This window comes from Perca fluviatilis, chromosome 20 (assembly GCF_010015445.1).
Source record: "Perca fluviatilis chromosome 20, GENO_Pfluv_1.0, whole genome shotgun sequence".
Lineage (NCBI taxonomy): Eukaryota > Metazoa > Chordata > Actinopteri > Perciformes > Percidae > Perca > Perca fluviatilis.
In genome coordinates this window covers 21,484,937-21,502,752 of record NC_053131.1, presented here as the reverse complement: position 1 = coordinate 21,502,752, position 17,816 = coordinate 21,484,937, and the positions used below count along the sequence as shown (strand labels likewise).

General features: G+C 39.0%; 1 protein-coding gene across 2 annotated transcripts; it reads right to left on the bottom strand.

Annotated features, from left to right (window-relative positions):
• Positions 1 to 10,538: 10,538 nt before the first annotated feature.
• vsx2 (visual system homeobox 2) lies at positions 10,539 to 17,254 on the bottom strand. 2 transcript variants are annotated; one of them, XM_039785280.1, is made up of 5 exons: positions 15,991 to 17,254; positions 15,583 to 15,667; positions 15,021 to 15,144; positions 11,979 to 12,159; positions 10,539 to 11,527 (listed from the first exon to the last, which is right to left on the bottom strand). In XM_039785280.1, exons 1-5 carry the CDS (start codon positions 16,412 to 16,414, stop codon positions 11,211 to 11,213), a joined length of 1,131 nt encoding a protein of 376 aa, XP_039641214.1. In that variant the 5' UTR covers positions 16,415 to 17,254; the 3' UTR covers positions 10,539 to 11,210. The 2 variants fall into 2 exon arrangements, with proteins under 2 accessions (XP_039641214.1, XP_039641213.1); XM_039785279.1 differs by having other exon boundaries at positions 10,539 to 11,590; positions 15,991 to 17,242.
• Between the last annotated feature and the right edge of the window lie 562 nt (positions 17,255 to 17,816).

The following is a 17,816-nucleotide window of genomic DNA, read 5'->3' as shown; positions in this document are numbered from 1 at the left end:
TGCCTAAAGCAAGTAGGCTATTAACTGAGTAATCCTTTATAGCAGAGCAACATGAAAGAGTTTGGGGTTTTTAGGTCCCCAGTTGTTATACCAATACAATAGGATGGATTGTGTACCATGTAGATCTAATAAAAGCAACATTCTCATCAGGAATCAGTTCTCTAGTGCGCTGCTCTATACCCAAGTATTTTTTGTCTCCACGAAGGCTTCATGCGCCACTGAGCAACTCTCATAGGAATAAATGGGACTCTCCCTCAAACGTTGTATCCAGGTCTTATAATACATCCATGATATCGACACCAGAAAACGTAACGGTCACGTTTTTAAACAAGTTAACGTTACACGGTTACAGTTTAGTTATGTTTAGGCAGCAAAACTACTTAGGTTTAGAAAAAGATTGTGGGTTGGGTTAAAATCAGACGTTACTTCACTTCCGGTTAAGCATGTAACGCAGAATGTGACTAAGCTCCATTTGTTTCGTGGGTTTCGTAAAGTTAAAAAGAACCTTACCGTTTACTTTTATTTTCAAACAGGACTGACCCCAGTCTCCTGGGTGATAGTCCTGTGTTTGTTTGTTCCAGGAATTGGATACTTTTATAATTTGTCACCTAAAGCTTTGGTTACACTTGCCCGCGACACTGTGGCCCCTGTCTTCGTAGATGGCGGGTGCGCTACAAACATGCACAGAGACATTCATGCTCAACGCATTGTTCGTTGCAGTATTCTCTGAAACACCAGGGGGCGTAAAAACTAAATAATCTGTGAATAAGCAAGAAGTAGTAGAGAAGAAGAGAGCGGAAGTAAAGGAAAGCAGACTGCCTGGCAACAGTAGTTAACTTACATCCATGATAAACACAGACGTACCATCAAACATTACATATATCTACTCTATCATATCATTAACATGACTGTCATTTATCTCCTAATTGAAATTACTGTCTGCCTCTAACACTGTTAAGAGCATTCTTTCCATGAAGCAGTTTTTTTTTAGCTTTGACAAAGTGATCTCTCATGTTTTTTCACACTCTACAGCAAAATGCTTCTTCTTTTCCCAATGTTCTTTCTCTCTCTGACCACATATTTAAGGTGGTCTGTACATGAAGAATCATGTTTGTACAGACAAATCTGCTCGGCCAGTCTTCCCAGCTGGCCATGTTGAACGGAAAGTGCAGTGTGTGCAAACTCACTGATTCATGGTTTCCTTTAAATATCTCTTTTAGGTCCAAAGATATATCAGATATATATCTATCTTTGGACTAAACTAACTGTATAGTTAAAACTAGCTCTGCCTCAACCAGCTAAAAATGTAAATTCTACTGATGTGTTCATGCATTTACATTAACAACCTAATAATGCTGAATTAATTTAATATATATATATATATATAATCAGTCACAATTTATAAAAACTTTTATCTAATAATATTTATTTACTTTAAGTAAGTTTTGAATGCAGGACTTTACTTGTAATAGAGTATTTTTACATTCTTTTTATTGGCCTTTTTTACTTACATTCAGGATCTGAGTTCTTCTACCACCGCTAGCTTTAACAGGAAAAATCTGATTTCCCAACAGGTTTTTCCACAGCACTTTTCATTGAGCATGCGCCGAAATAAAGGTATCCTTACAGCGACTCTGATGTCAGCATTCATGTCTGTAAACCTCTCTCTCTCTCTCTCTTTTCTCTTTTTTTTTTTTTTTTTTTTTTTTCTCTCTCTCATATCAGAGTTAAGCTCATCTTTGAAGCATTTCACACATACACGCTTATCTGCCCTAACACCTTTGTCGCACAGCAATATGCCTCTCTCTGTGGCGCCGGCATTTGCCAGGACTCTGGACTGATAAGGACCTCACAGCCTCATATTCTGGCTTTGCTTATCACTCTTGAGCAACAAGGGAGCACTGACTTGCTGTTCATGTTTCTGTTCTCTAGACTTCTTTTTTGCTCTGAGCATTCCTCAAAACTGCCGTCTTGTGCCAGCAAAGCATCTAACGCAGCTCTCAGATAAGACTCAGGGAGATGTGTTGGTTTTTAATTGCAACCTGAGTACCTGACACTTAACGGGGAGGGGTGACGTCAGTTTCTGAGAAATAAATTAGATATGAAGCAGACTAAAACAGTTTACAACCATCCAGATGACTGTAGTTGGCATTTGAAACTGCCCACAGATGGCCAGCTGAAACTACCGAGCAGTGATGCTGGAGGGCAGCTGCGGTGGACGGCTACTGGTGTTGCACCACACATCATAAATCTTTCTGGGACAAGCAGCCAAGTCCAACTTCAAGAGATAACTGATATCCAGTACTCGACTAGGCAGCAGTAACACAGAGGAGTCTTTGTCTATAAAGCTGAGCTGAGACAGTAAGGTTATCCGAGGACACATAACTCCCACCATAACAACTGTAATCGTGCTAACCCCTGTAATCCTGATGCAAACCAAGATTTCAGATTCATTCTATTTTGGAGGTAAACAAAAGTCACAACTCTGTTCAAATCTGGTGACTCCACCCAATTCACCAACTATCGTCCTATATCGGTTTTGCCCTGCTTCTCTAAAGTTCTTGAAAATTTTGTTTATTCAAGAATGAAAAAAAAAAACATTTAGATGGGAGCAACATACTGTACAGGCATCAATATGAAAAAGAATCTCTCTTGGCATATTCTTAGATTTGTCAAGAGCCTGATTGGTAATGATTGGATAATTATTTAAAAAACAGAGACAATATCCATAAACAGGCAAAACTCAAATAGAGCCAAGCTACTGTGTGGGGTACCTCAAGGTTCAATACTTGGACCTCTCCTGTTTTTGACTTATTTGTGAAAATAAGCATGTGACCCGTTTCAACTGCGACCCTCAAAGAATCAGAATCGAGAATCGATAAGAACCAGAATCGAAAGGAAGAATCGGAATTGGAATCAGAATCAGAATCGTTAAAATCCAAACAATACCCAACCCTATCAATGATCTACCTTAGATCTGTAGTAATGCATTGCTGTCCACAGAGATTCACTCTTACAATACAATACACTCTAAAGGACATTCATCTCCCATTTTGTCGAACTTCCCTTAACCAATATACATTAAAATACAGAGGAGCATCTCTTTGAAACAGTCTACCAGCATAATTACAATCAACATCTACATTATCATCATTCAAAAAACATTTAAAAAGGTCACTAATCAACAATTACTTTTTAAGAATTATATATATTTAATTTAATTTTCACTGCTGTGTAACTAGTATTCCTTAAAGGGGTGGTATCTTTATAAGCATTCTAACCTCCCTTGCACAATGTTTTTACTTTGTATCAAGCCTTATCATTGCTCTTTTTTTTTTAACAATGTGCTAATAAACTAAACTAAAAACACCAACAAGTCCTCCAAACCATACAAGTATATAGGTTGTTTATTCCTACCCTTTAATACGACCCATCGGAGCTTTTAATAAATTAGTTAGAGTTTTCCTTCCTCATAAAAATAAATGCATGTAAAACATTGCATTTTGGTTAGGTTTAGGCAACAAAACTACGGGAGAGCATTTTAGAAAAAGGTTGTGGTTTGGGTTAGGTACTTCACGTTCGGTTACACATGTTGACACGGTTCCGTTTGTTCTGTAAAATAATATATAAAAAAACTCTGCGTTTACTTTTATTTTCAGATGTGAAAACATTGGAATTTCCCCTTGCGGGATTAATAAAGTATAAATTATTAAATTATTATTAAATAGAAACTTTGCCTTTTTAGTACCACGAGTTTACAGACACGTCTCTGCTGATTGGGTATCACCTGTGACACAGCCAAGAAATGAGAGACACACGTGCCCCTGGTTAAAAGTCCTGTGTTTGTTTGACCCACCACCCCAACATGCCACTTTGTCACCTTACTTACGGCTGTGCTCCCATCATAATTACTACGGCCACTAGAGGGTGCCGCCAATATAAACGGAAATATGGGTTGTAATTGCTGCGTGAACAAACAACTAATGGGGTCGTTTTACGGGGGAGGACAGTCTTGAAAATACTTAAACAGTTTTGGATGTCCAATATCAAGACCAGTGATTAATTTTACTGTCTAATTTCATGATAAAATGAAATGCCAACTGGTCAGCAACACGTGAAATAAAATGCTGTTTACTTATGTAATTCCCTTGTTTCTTCTGATGTAGTCAGACTTTAATTTATCATAATAAAGGCACAGAGTAGTACATAGACAGCAACAGCAGATTTCAATCAGCTGCTTAATCAAAAGATTTGTGGAGCTATATTAGCATTATCATTACACAAAGTGCCAATATCCTTCACAAACTCTAAATACAGAAAAGTACTGAGATTATGATTCTTACCTAGTGAAGGGTAAAAGAGAGTTGATTGGCTCTGTGTGATCAAACCCTTTGGATAGCTTTGGGGAAACCTAGGAAGATGAAATCAGCCCCCAGCCAGGACAGATCATTTAGCCACAGTATCAATCCCATCTCCATTAACCCACAGTAGACAGCCTCATCACTGAGAGCGCCAGAGGTGGGACAAGAGATGAGAATATTGATCAAGATGTCTGCTCACAAGCTTGTAATAGAACCCCTTTTTCCAGCCTGACAGATATGAATCAATGTCCAGATGTACATGTTTCAGCACCAGGAGTTTCATATATTGACTGTATTAAAGAAAAGATGTTGAAGCTCAATACTGCCCCCATGTGGATAACATGTTGCACTACATGCAGGCAGTAAAATGAAGGACTCAATGCCAGTTTTCAATTTAATGCTCATATTTTTGGCAAATTAATTCATAGTTTTCCTGCATTAAAAGACACATGCTCAAATGTGCTATATCAGACCCATGTACGCTTACATGTAATGTGAATATGTATGTAAACATGTATGTGTATGCCTGTGTGTATAAACATGTACACACACATGCATATTCACACACACACACACACACACACACACACACACACACACACACACACACACACACACACACACACACACACACACACACACACACACACACACACACACACACACACACACAAATACTCTTAAGCACACATCCTGTAAAACACATGCACACACACAGTTAGTGTATAGTTTATGCATATATGTGCATGTATTAAAGCCTACAGAATACAGTATATTATGCATCCACTCTTGCTCTATGTATATTTATTGATGCGTTTTTATGTATTGAGGTACATACTGTATAGTTTAAAAAATAACTGACAAAACAATCTCAGCATAAGGTCTATTTTACTGAGTTATTCCACAGCTTTCAACCATATCACAGAAAGACGTAATTCTGCTGTTTTCAAGGTCAACAACTGTCAGGCTAAAAGAAATATTACTTGTTTTTGTTTTGGGGTAAATTTCCCAAATCTAAAACATCTTCAATAATATCAAAAATTAAGTAAAGCGCATTTCATTTTTTTTTTCCCAGACAGCTCAGATGTAGGCTATACATTAAATTTAACTTTACATATGGTTTATGATGACAGGTGGATTTTATTAATTTCTTTAAGGTGGAGATTATATATATATATATATATATATATATATATATATATATATATATATACATATATATTATATATATATATATATATATATATATATATATATATATATTCTTTTTTTTTTTTTTTTTTTTCTTCTTTTTTTTTTAATTTTATTTTTTTAAAAACACACACACACACACACACACACACACACACACACACACACACACACACACACAACCGGTCAAAAGTTTTAGAACACCCCAATTTTTCCAGGTTTTTATTGAAATTAATGCAGTTCAATGTCTTACTGTTCTCTGAAATGAAAGAATAGAACAAATGAATAATTTAAGTTAAAAAAGAAATCATCGAATCAATTTATAAACCAAAATGTATTGTACATTTTTTGACTCATCAAAGTAGCCCCCTTTGGCAGATATAACAGCTGAACACACTTGTGGCATTCTTTCTACAATGGAAATCAAATATTCTTCAGAAAGTTCTTCCCATCTCTGTTGCAGAAGTTCCCATAAATGTGTGGCACTTGTAGGTTGCTTTGCTTTCACTTTTCTGTCCAGTTCATCCCAAACCAGCTCAATGGGGTTTAAGTCTGGTGACTGTGCTGGCCACTCCATGTTTTTAAGCTTACCATCTTGTTCTTTTTTGCTAAGGTAGTTCGGGCATAGCTTGGACTTATGTTTTGGGTCATTATCTTGCTGTAGGATGAACCCCTGACCAACTACCAGAGGGTACTGCATGGCGCTGCAAAATGCTGTGGTAGCTTTTCACTCTGTACAAATCACCGACCCTGGATCCAGCAAAACAGCCCCAGACCATCACGCTTCCTCCTCCATTTTAGACAGTTGATGTCACACACTGAGGAACCGTCCTTCGCCTACTCGACGGTGTACAAAAATCCTGCGTGATGAACCCAAGATTTCAAATTTTTATCCATCAGTCCATAACACCTTCTTCCAGTCTTCAGTAGTCCATTGGCAGTGTGTCTTGGCCCAGGCAAGCCTCTTCTTCTTATTCTGATGTTTTAGCAATGGATTTCTTGCTACAACTCGACCTATCAAACCTGCAGCTGGAAGTCTTCTCTTTACAGTTGAATCTGAGACTTGCTTATTACGACCACTATTAAGCTGTGCTTGAAGCTGTTGTCCTGTGAGCCGCCTATCACGCAAGCTGTTGACGCTCAGAAACTTGTCTTCTGATTCGGTCGTGGCTTTGGGTCTGCCAGACCTCTTCCTGTCAGAGTTTCCACCAGTTTCTAAGTGCCTTTTGATGGTGAAGAATACTGTACTCACTGACACCTTGACTTTCTTCGCAATTTCTCTGTAGGAAAGACCAACATTCTTAAGTGTTATGATGGTCTGTCTCTCTTCCATTGTTAGTTGCCTTTTTCCCGCCATTTTTATGGCAACACACTACTTTCTGCAGTACAATACTGTTCATATAATGCTCACGAGGGTTCGGTACCACAGTGTGTTCCAACAATACTTTCATACAAACGGAGGGGGTTGTAAGTAGTAGTAGTAATCCAGACAAGTTGGAACACCTATGGGAATTGGTAGCACCAACTTTCAAAGCTTGATCAACCTCCATTTCTGCAGAACAGCTTTATGTTGTTAACCCATTTGTTGTTCCTTGAAAAAGGCCTTTTTGTAAAATTCTGAAATGTACATTATTTTTCAGTTTTGGGTAACCTTACTTTTTTTTTAACCTCAGGCAGTTGACCACTTACCTTTATTATTACCTTTGTGTGTGTGTGTGTGTGTGTGTGTGTGTGTGTGTGTGTGTGTATATATCTCCAGAACAGAATGGACATTGTTATGAGATTGTTTTGTAGATATAGTTTAATTTTCTCCCATAACCCAGCCATGTGGGTAATGGGTATAGGTAAGAGATGCATTGGAAGACAAAAATGATGCATAAATAATCATTTCTAAAAACCTGTAAACTGTAATTTCATTTCATTTCTAACAATCAGCTTAAAATTATTCTGAAACATACTTGAACTTTTGTTGTACTGATAAGTCTATGCAGCAGAGGGCAGAACAACACCACGTTTTAATATGCTTTAGTTTAACTACATCTTATGTTTGATCTCAACTCAGCACGCAACTGTAGCCAAGAGTCTTCCCAAAATGATCTGCAAGCACTTAATCTCACCAATGAAATCATATTGCTCACAACTCTATCAAAAAAAATTTAATGTTAATGTTGCATTAGTCCATAAACCTTCCTCTGATCTCACTTTGCATGGATTGAGATGCTATTATGATGTTCCTCCAACAAGCAGACTGCCCATCATAAGGGACACTGTGAATAACCTCTGCATATCTAATGTAAACAGCTTGATCTTCAGCAAATCTGATCTATTATAACCTCCAATTCCACTCTCAGGGGATTAAATAGCTTTGCACTTTAGAGGAATAATCCTCACTCGCTTTATGTCTTGGCCTCAATAACTGAACTGGGTTGAGGGTATGTGGAGGTGAGGGCTGGGCGTACTATTGCAAATCATTTCAGTCACCCAGCCTTAAATGGTTACTGGGATTCATGAGAATTCCACCTAAAAAGAGGATATGAAACTAATTCTCCTGAAATTTAAGAAGAAACCAAAATCGTCTAACTTGTGTGAGGTTAAAGACACTTTTGGAAATATTGCTGCTATAAAATCCTTCACAAGTTATCAAGTTTTGGGGGGGGGATTTGGCAAGGGCCAAAAAAAGTCAGCCTCAGGTAAGGTTGAGTCCATATGATAGCTGCTCTATTAGGCTGGGATTTAAGCTAAATGATAATGTCAACATGCTTAGTGACAATGCTAACATGCTGATGTTTAGCTGCTAAATATCATTATAATGATTATGAACATCACGTTAAATCCTTAATTCTCATGTTGACAATGTTAGTTTAGCCTGTTAGCATGCTCACATTGGCTAAATAGCACTAAACACAAAGTACAGCTGGGCTGATGGGAATGTCATTAGTTTGGCAGGGGTTTTGGTCATAAACCAAAGAATTGGACAAACTGAAATGTTGACCTGATGATGGCACCATATGAAAAGTTAGGGATCACCAAAGTCCTGAGAGGAAAATGACCACAGCAATGAAACCACCTTTGAATAACCTCACCATGACACTAGGGCATCATATTGTGGAATAAAGTGATTTAACACCTTGAGAGTTTCAATACACTATTGCAGAGAAGAGAGACATAAATACACGGTGACTGAAGCCATCACTTTTTATGCAGTATGGCGGATGCTGCATATAGTCAAAATGAATGTAATTACCAAAGAAACAAAAACAGACCCACAACAACCGGTCACATTTACTCATACGACGACCACAAAGCAATCAAAAACACAAATAACACAATCAGCGATCAACAGGTTTCCCCACAAATTCCAGCCAAGCTGCTGGGGCTCAACACACTACCACCATGCACACACAAGAGCACAGCGGCCACTGACACTGCTCAAATCTCTAACACCAGCAGCAACTAGGCTAGCTAGCTAAAGCAAGCAGTAATTGCTAGTAAAGTCATTTTACTAAAATGCAGAAAAATCCATTAAACTTACCAAAAGCCGCTTCCAATTTGAAGAAAAGGTACATACACCTTTCTTTTATTAATTTTACATCTAAAACTCGAAACAAACTTGGACTAACGTTACTGCTACGGTTATGTGATGCTAGCTAGTTTTGCTTCTCGGCCACCGTATACCAAAGATCCTCTCTGCGTATACATCTCTCTATGATACTAACTGGTCCGAAAATGGAAAAATGTCGACGTAGGCGGCTGGGCCAGCAAGAAGGCGCTGGTCTGTCAAACTCGAAATTTGATTGGCTAAACAATATGACCATCAACAACATCGTCCCTATTTGCCCTACTGACTTAGAAAATGGAAGTGACAGGTCTTAGTTTAGCTGCCAAATCGTGAAAGAAAGCAAGCAATGAGATACACCAGTGATATCAAGTTCAAGACAATGCGTGTTAAGTTAACTTCTGCTGAAAATACTGAATCTTCGTCAGCTTAGGGAGACTGCTCTGTAGCTGAGTGACCTCAAAATAAACCCACAAGTGTCTAATTCTTTAATGGATGAGGATGCATGATGTCCAGTGCTTCCATCTATCTTTTCAGTTTTTAATGTAAAACAAAACTTCCTGAATCTTGTGGCATGAGGTCTCCATCACAAATCCACATTTTAAATCTCTTCACTTCTGATTTATGTGGTCAAGCATTTTCCTAAATGAAAATACACCTGTCAGAATATTCAGGTTCATTCTATCAATATGTCTTATTACTCTGACATGACACACTCCAGTCCATTTCCTAGCCATCATGCATTATTGTGTGTATACTTATCTCTGTCAACAATGTAATTAGCAACCTTTTTACCCATCCGGTGACATTATGGTTCCAATCGGAGGGCATTCAGTGCTGAGACATGCAGCAGCATACTGATAATAGTCATCCCTTGCCCTTTTAAAATTACTCTGTTAAATTGGAGTAGAACTCAGTTGTTCAACTCATTAGGAAGCCCCATTAGCTAACTGAGGATGAAGTGTAAAATGTGATATGGATTATGGCTAATGCAGACACATAGACGTGTTGTAAAACTGAGTTCAAGTGACCTGATTCAAAAGGTTTATGGTGGAAATAAAGATTGCCAACAAATAATGCTGTGAGACTTTGGCTAAGTATTTAGATAAGAGGATGAAACAGCTTGAGAGCCGGCTAATAATGGCATCTATCAAAGTGATTTAAGGTCTTACGTGGGGGTGGGGGGGGGGGTTGCTTTCACTCTCTTTCCTCTCCCAAAAGCACTAGTCCCCAAATTTAATCTCAAATTGAAGGCTCTCAACTGCGACAGATTATAGGGGCTAACCCGAGCATGCAGCCGTTGACTGTGTCCTAATGAGCCCAGCCAGCAGAGCATCAAGTGACAACAAGTTACTACTACTACTACTCCAACAACGAGTTCCAGTAATGCCTTCCCAGCTGACATTTGTTTGAAAGGAAAGCAGAATAAATAGACACCAAAAAGCCACATTTAATAAAAGGCGATTTCTATTTTATGCTTTGTATTTTGAGTTATACATATTTTGAAATGAAAACAACAACAAACATTTTTTTAAGACAACAAGAAAACATATGTCAAAGTGTGCCTTTAGTGAGAGAGATTAATATATCAAGTATATACAACGCGATATAGGACAACAATTACTTTCTGTCGGTGGGATGGTTCTTATTTCAAATGTCACCATAACTGTACAAGCAACATAAAAATGAATGCCAAGAATTAAATGTACTTGACCGTTTATTGGTCATTGGTAGTCCTAATTAATATGATCTAACTGTTATATTGGATACAATTTGAATCATCTGGCTCTATATATAACTGCAGGGTCTATATACACCAATATTAACACTTTACTCTCAGTCACATCTTCCCTACTATGCAAACGCAACAACAACTGTGGGTTTGGAAGTAAATCAGACAAAGTGCATTTTGCATCTTCCGTGTAGCAGTGAACCGGTGACGGCCAGATGACTTTTCTTCTTAAAGAAGTCCAGATACAGGCCAGTCTAAGAGAAGTCAATGTGGGAGGGAAACCTGCTGGACAGTGAGTTCTATTGCGTAAGTACAGCCAGCCCACTGCATTCACTCATGAGAATAGCAGTCCAGAGGAATGTGATAGTCTCTACGGACTTTTCTCCTCCTCTGCTGGAATCAGGGGATCACCAGCTTTCTCCTCGGCCGCCTGTCTCTCCAGTTTGCCCTCCAGCAGTCTGTCATGAGAAACTGTCCCCAGCACTTTGGCACTGTGCTCCTGTGCCTTGGCCCTGAGTGCAGCAATGCTGTTCTCTCGCAGTTCCTCTTTAGAAATGGTGGACTTGCCCTCTGACCTCTTTTCCTCTGCTTCAGCTTCTTCCACCCTCTGAGAGCTTGGCTGCTGGGGCGCATCGCACTGTCCTGTTGCCGGGGGGACCACTGCCTCCGTGGACTTTTTGTGCATCCCTGCAAAGAGTTGCGGGTATTCAGATTTAGAATAGCGTCTGTTGATTGGTAAGCCATCTTGGACTGAAAATAGCAAACAAAAATAGTTCCGGTTTAGAATATAATGTTTGAATGAACGATGGTGATGCGTGACCAGCGTAGAGGATGAGAATGTTTTTTGTAATGCAAAGTCTATGCCATGTTCTCTATATTTAGGACGTTTCTTTGCTTTAAAGGGTCAGGCTTAGCTTAATAGAGCCTTTACGATCAGGTCTTTCACACTGTATCAGTCCGTCACACCAATGTTGTTATGATAACGCGTTAATAACTTTCAAATAGAAAGTGCTGTACTGTTAATATTGAATTATGTGGTAAATATACTCTCCACACCTATTAAACGACCATTAAGTGTTGACACAATGAGGCAATGATGCTGAATTTTGGGGGGGAAACAGTAAGATATCAGCCTCACCGAGCAGCCAGGGGGCGCAGGACTCCATGATGCCATCCTTGGCCGACTTGAGGATGGACTCTGGCAGGGGGATGGAATGCCTCACCATGGCTCCATACAGCCCATACTCAGCCATCACAGTGCTGCGGCCCCAGCACTTCTCCCTCTTTCTCCACTTGGCTCTGCGGTTCTGAAACCATACCTGTGACAGGAGGACAAAACACCCAGTTATTAGCCACGACCAGCATCTTCACCTTCATCTCCAAATAAGACAAATAAGTCCAGTTTTTGCCTTTGAGGAAGATATGTATTGGATCACTGGATAACAGGTTAGTTTGGCTACAAAAACATTTACACTCTTAAGACATGCACTTTTTATGCTTTTTTTTTTTTAAATCTGCAATGATTAGTATAGTATATTAGTTTGGAAATCGCTAAAATGGAACAACATGAGATTAGTGGTTTCTTTTAAGGGTTGCAAACAATCCAACTGCAGCATGCAATTAGCATCTCCTTATAAGAATTTCTCAATATCTATCTATCTATCTATCTATTTATCTATCATCCATCCATCTTTTATTATGTTCAAGATGCAACTGGGACCACTTTCTACTAAGGAACCCTAAAGAGGTTTTGTCTTTATTAATGATTAATAAACAATTGCCTATAATGCTTTATACATCAATTATAAGCTATCAATATGATTACATTTGGGGTTTGTAGATTGTGAAACAATCCATGTGGCTGCTGTTTCTATTTGGAATTTGGTCATTATACTCTACAGCCCTTTTTCTTTATTGATGACTTCATACATTTTATAACTGCAGACATGATGGCATATTAGAAAGTGTAAACCGCAGTATGTATTAATGCATTATGAACATTTATAACTGCATTCTTAGAAAAGATAATCAAATGGGATTTTTCACAACAACCCAAAAGCTGTTATTAATGGCTTTTAGATGACCCGTAAAGCTTTAGTAAATTATTTAACCATTACTAAAGCCATTTTTAATGTGCTAGGCCTACTCAACTATTTATTGTTTGTGTATGAAAACTCAATTTCAGAATTTGAGCAGTTATTTTAAAAATGTGATTCAAAGTAACTTAAGATAAAAACTGCACCGTTTGGATTGAGTCCATTGATTTCCCATAACCTGCTGGCTACAGGTGTGAAGGATCTGTGGCTCCTGTCAGAGCTGATCTCCAGCTACCTGTTGCCGCATTATAGATGGTTTGACACATCATGACACTTCACTTGGCCACAGCCAACAACTGCTTAAGGCTCTGCAGGCTATCTGTCAGCTCAGAGAGAGGCCAAATTGATAGCACAACACAGGATTGTTAAACACTCTGCTTAGGCACCTCTGATGGCTCTGTGAGGAGAGGAGGGGGCCGGAGAGGAGATTCAAGCGAGGGGACCGATATGAAATTGAAAACGATCAAACCGTTTTCATGCTTTTTTTCCCTGGTAATTCTGATGATAACCCTTATTTCATACAAGATAGGCCTACTTTTTTTTTATGAGAAATTGCTTCTCTGCCCCTCAAAAGAAGCCAGTGTGGAAGCTGCGAGGAGGAGTGACCCAGGGGCACGCCGAGGCTGATTGAAAAATAAGTTAATTTCAGGCCCAATCGATGGCGGGCAGGCGGGCAAATATCACGGGAAATTAAACAACCGGGACTCGGGGGAGCAGCGCTATTGACCCGTGCTAATAAATTCAATGTAGTTATTTCATTTGAACTCCCTGCGTCTCTGCAGCAGCCGCAGCAGCCTGCCTCCTGAGCTCGTCTGATTTAACTAATTACACGCAGTGAGAAAATTGGTTGTTAATTTTATTTAGGATAGGAGCAGGAGCTGGGCTTATTTATTTATTTATTTCCTCTTTTTTTATTATTATTTATTCGCCGCTGTAGCCTACTGTTGCAGCCCGTAATGAGAATGAGATTAAAAGGCGCCCCGGCAGATGGATGGTCCAGGTCACACTGCAATCTTCTTCCGCCTTGATAGCTTGATTAGGTCGTTAGTGGCTCCTTCTCCGAGAACAAATTGTTTCACATCCAACTGCGCCTGATGAGAGATTATCTGTCCTGGCGAGAAATGCTGGAGGAGAGCGGTCTTTGTTCAAACAGGATGGGGCACCGCTGATCGATTTCCGGGGGCTCACTTAGCCCGTCTCCCCTTAAACATGAGAGCAGCGTGGGAGGCAGCTGCGGCCTGTAGGCTACTCCAATATTACAGGAGGCTATTAGCACTGATGGTGAAAGTGAACCATCACAGGTGAATATTCATAAGGCAATAATATTTGCCTCAAATTTCACACAAATCAATTAGAAATATAATGAATTCTGTTTGAAAGACACTGTTGCTTATTACAAGAATGGTCTATGATGTGTGCTTTGCAATGTGCAGTGTCAGGCTAAAGAAATATAATTATATAGAATCTTTTAAATAGCCTACGAAGAAATCAGCAATATAAGATGCTTTAACTATCACATAAGTGCCTTTATTTGGCTTTGATTAGCCGGGCATTCTTTGTACAAGGCCTATATTTTTGCAGAGAGCATCTCAAAGAGAATATAGATGAAATTATGTTTCTATTTCTTTAAAAAAAAAATTACGGACCTATTTAGAGTATTTTGCTATTAATATTTAGCCAAAACTTTAATTAAAACGGCCAGCATGTCTTTTTTCTTTCAAATGTAGCACTTAATAGCTAAAAAATTGCTAAAATAGTCCTTTGTTACAACCTTGATGTAGGCTCTACGAATCGAGACATTTTAAATAGCCTATAGCTTAATTCATAAGTTAAAGGGAACCATTAGGTTGTAGGTAGGTTGTATCCAGGCTAATTAATAGGCTATGATCGATATAGCCTGATGAAAATGGACTCAAACAAGTGAAAGTCATAAAAACCGTCAATGCGAAAAAAAAAGAAAGAAAATAAATTAGCAAAATGGTCCATGTTCAAACAGCGACACATAATCTAAAAACTTTAGATTGAATAATGCCTAATCACTATTATTCTACCATATAACACAGCGTGCAGAACTAGAGTATTACCTGTATCCTGTCTTCAGGTAGCTCTGTTTTCATGGCCAACATCTCTCGGGCATAAACATCCGGGTAGTGCGCTTCATTAAAGGCCTTTTCCAGCTCCTCCAACTGATATGAGGTGAATATGGTTCTGTGGAAACGGGGGGGTCATTTTAAATATGTGGACATATTGGACATATTGTGTCGTGTCCTGCAGATATTAAACTAAAGGGTAAACCAATCTGATTTTAATAAAGACGGAAATAAAAAACGCAAAAGGTAAAACAACATTGAACACATTTCTATAAATAGGCTAACAGCCAATTTCAATAAACGTCTATTATGGGTGTAAAACAAAATAAAGCAAACCAAACAGGACAAGCTTAACATTTGTGGATGTTAGTGATGACAGAAAATAAAATCTGTGGCCAATTTGTTTAAATTCTTTTCAGTTTGACTAGTTCATTATCTATTTTATTAAGGCTATAATAACCCCCCCCCCCAAATAACAATTAGCATTGCACATTGATTTTAATTTATAATTTCTTAACAATATTATCCATATTATTAACCAGAAATCAACACTAACCGGTGGCGTCTTTTCTTGCGTTTCTTGCTCTGACTTACTGATGACTTCGAAAGTTTTCGTTCATTTGAAGATAAATCATCTGAGTCTGGATTTAAAAAAAAGAAGAAAGCATTAAAGTTAATAACATGAAGAGCGTTTTGGAATAAATGCAAACTGTTCAGACACAACACGGCTATTTTTATTAAGACATTAGTCTACATTTAATTATTTCATCACACAACAGACATACTATTATATGCTAATAATAATAATAATAATAATAATAATAATAGGCCTATCATAATATACAACGTAAAAAAAAAAGTGCTACATGCACAGTAGCCCAGGTTGGAATTATGCAAGCATTGTGTAGCAGTGGGATCAGTATTTGGTATGAATAGGCCTGATTATGAAGTGGTTTTAGATCACCTGAGCTGGCAGACTGGCTGGTGTCCAGCGGCCCTACGGACCTGCTGTGGGGCTGCAGGTGAACGTCTTGTGCGTCCGACAGCACAGTCTCCAAAAACGCTGGTTGTCTGTAAAACGACGGAATTCCACCAGGGCCGATTAATCCCATCCCGACACCCATACCCACGCCGGCGGGGCCCAGAAAGGACCTGGCGGTGATCAGGTGCGCCCCGGGCGGCAGCGAGTTTAGCGGGTTCTTCGGGGCCGCGGACGGCTCCTTATTCAGCCCCAGTATCTCCTGGATGCCAAAGCCGGTGCACCTGGGCGGCGGATGGGTCGCGCTGCTCTTCGGCTGGTGGCTGTTACTCCCTCCATTTGCACCCAGAGAGGTTTTCTCCGATATATTTAAACTTTCCGTCAGCACAGCGCCTTGTTTCCCCGTCATGTTGTCTTCGGATGCTAGCCTACTTGAAAGGCCTATTAGTTATTATGCCGTCTTACAGGACGGTCCCCTGTGCATGATCCTCTGTATCACACACAAGAGTCCTTCAGAAAATGGTCCTTTTATCCAACAGGTCCATCCCAACAAGAGGCAGGAGCCAGCAGCCAATCAGCTGCAGGGATTCAGGATTCCTTTGGATCATGGATGCCTTATACGCCCTCTCGAATACATATCTGCATTTTCCTCAGGACTATATGGATAAACGAGGAGGGGATTTAGGCTACAGAAAGAAAGGAGGGAACGAAATGATTGTCTCCAAGGCTGCAGGCTGCAGGAAGAGGGGCGAAATGCTGAGAATGATAGACACCTAGAATCATAGGCTACAGAGATAATGATATGACAAAATAACATTAAAACCATATGTATGGGCTACATCAGTATAGACTCACTGCAGATATAGCCTACCATCGCTTATGTCATTTTTTTCCGTTTTTTCGTCTATTTCATACCTCTAAACCTTTGAAATGCTGCAAAATTACCTCAATCTCCTAAAATAAATCAGTATTGCCTTTCGCTGAATGGTTTACACACAAACACACGCACATAGCAAGCTATGATCTCTCTTCTCAACCACTGGCTCACACGAATGGATAATTGATCTCCAGATGCTATGGGAAACTCATCACACGCAAATCAAAGGCCCTCCCAAAAACGACAGCTGGACGATATGGACCCAGTGGGCGCTGCACGGTCTTGCACTGCGCTAATCCCACAGCAGCAGCACAGACTACAGAGTAGATTAAATCACAGGAACATTTCCCCGGAGGAGAGGGAGAATTATACAGAATATGGGTCACAAGTGTAAGGCTATCAAATAATTACCTGACCTGTTATTCATTATTATCTTATGCATAATATTTTTTATTATTATTAAAACTCATCTGAACATTACACTGAATAATGGCTATTACGGCTGGTAGGGCAGTCATGTTAGTAGGCCTAGAACATTATCTTTAGTGAAATTATGGCAGAAATTTGGTGTCAGGAAATTGATAAAATATGCTGGTTTGTTGATATTATTGAGACAATTAGATTTTTTTGTATTTGCATTTTTAGTTTTAAGTCGGCCTGTTTTGTGACTTAATTGCAGAACAAAGAAAATCTTAATCTCATTGTGGGTCATGTGGTTATTTAATAACCCTATTTATTCTAATACTATTAAAGATGCAGACCAACCTCATCCTTTATTCTTGGTGTTTCAGTGTCAATTAAAGAGAGTGTTGAGGGTTAAAAGAGAGATCTCACTTTATGAAGTTAATTTTACATATTTGTGCCAAAATTAAAACTCATGGAATGACATGGATATATGTTGTTTTCCTATTTGCTTTATGGTACAATTTAAGTG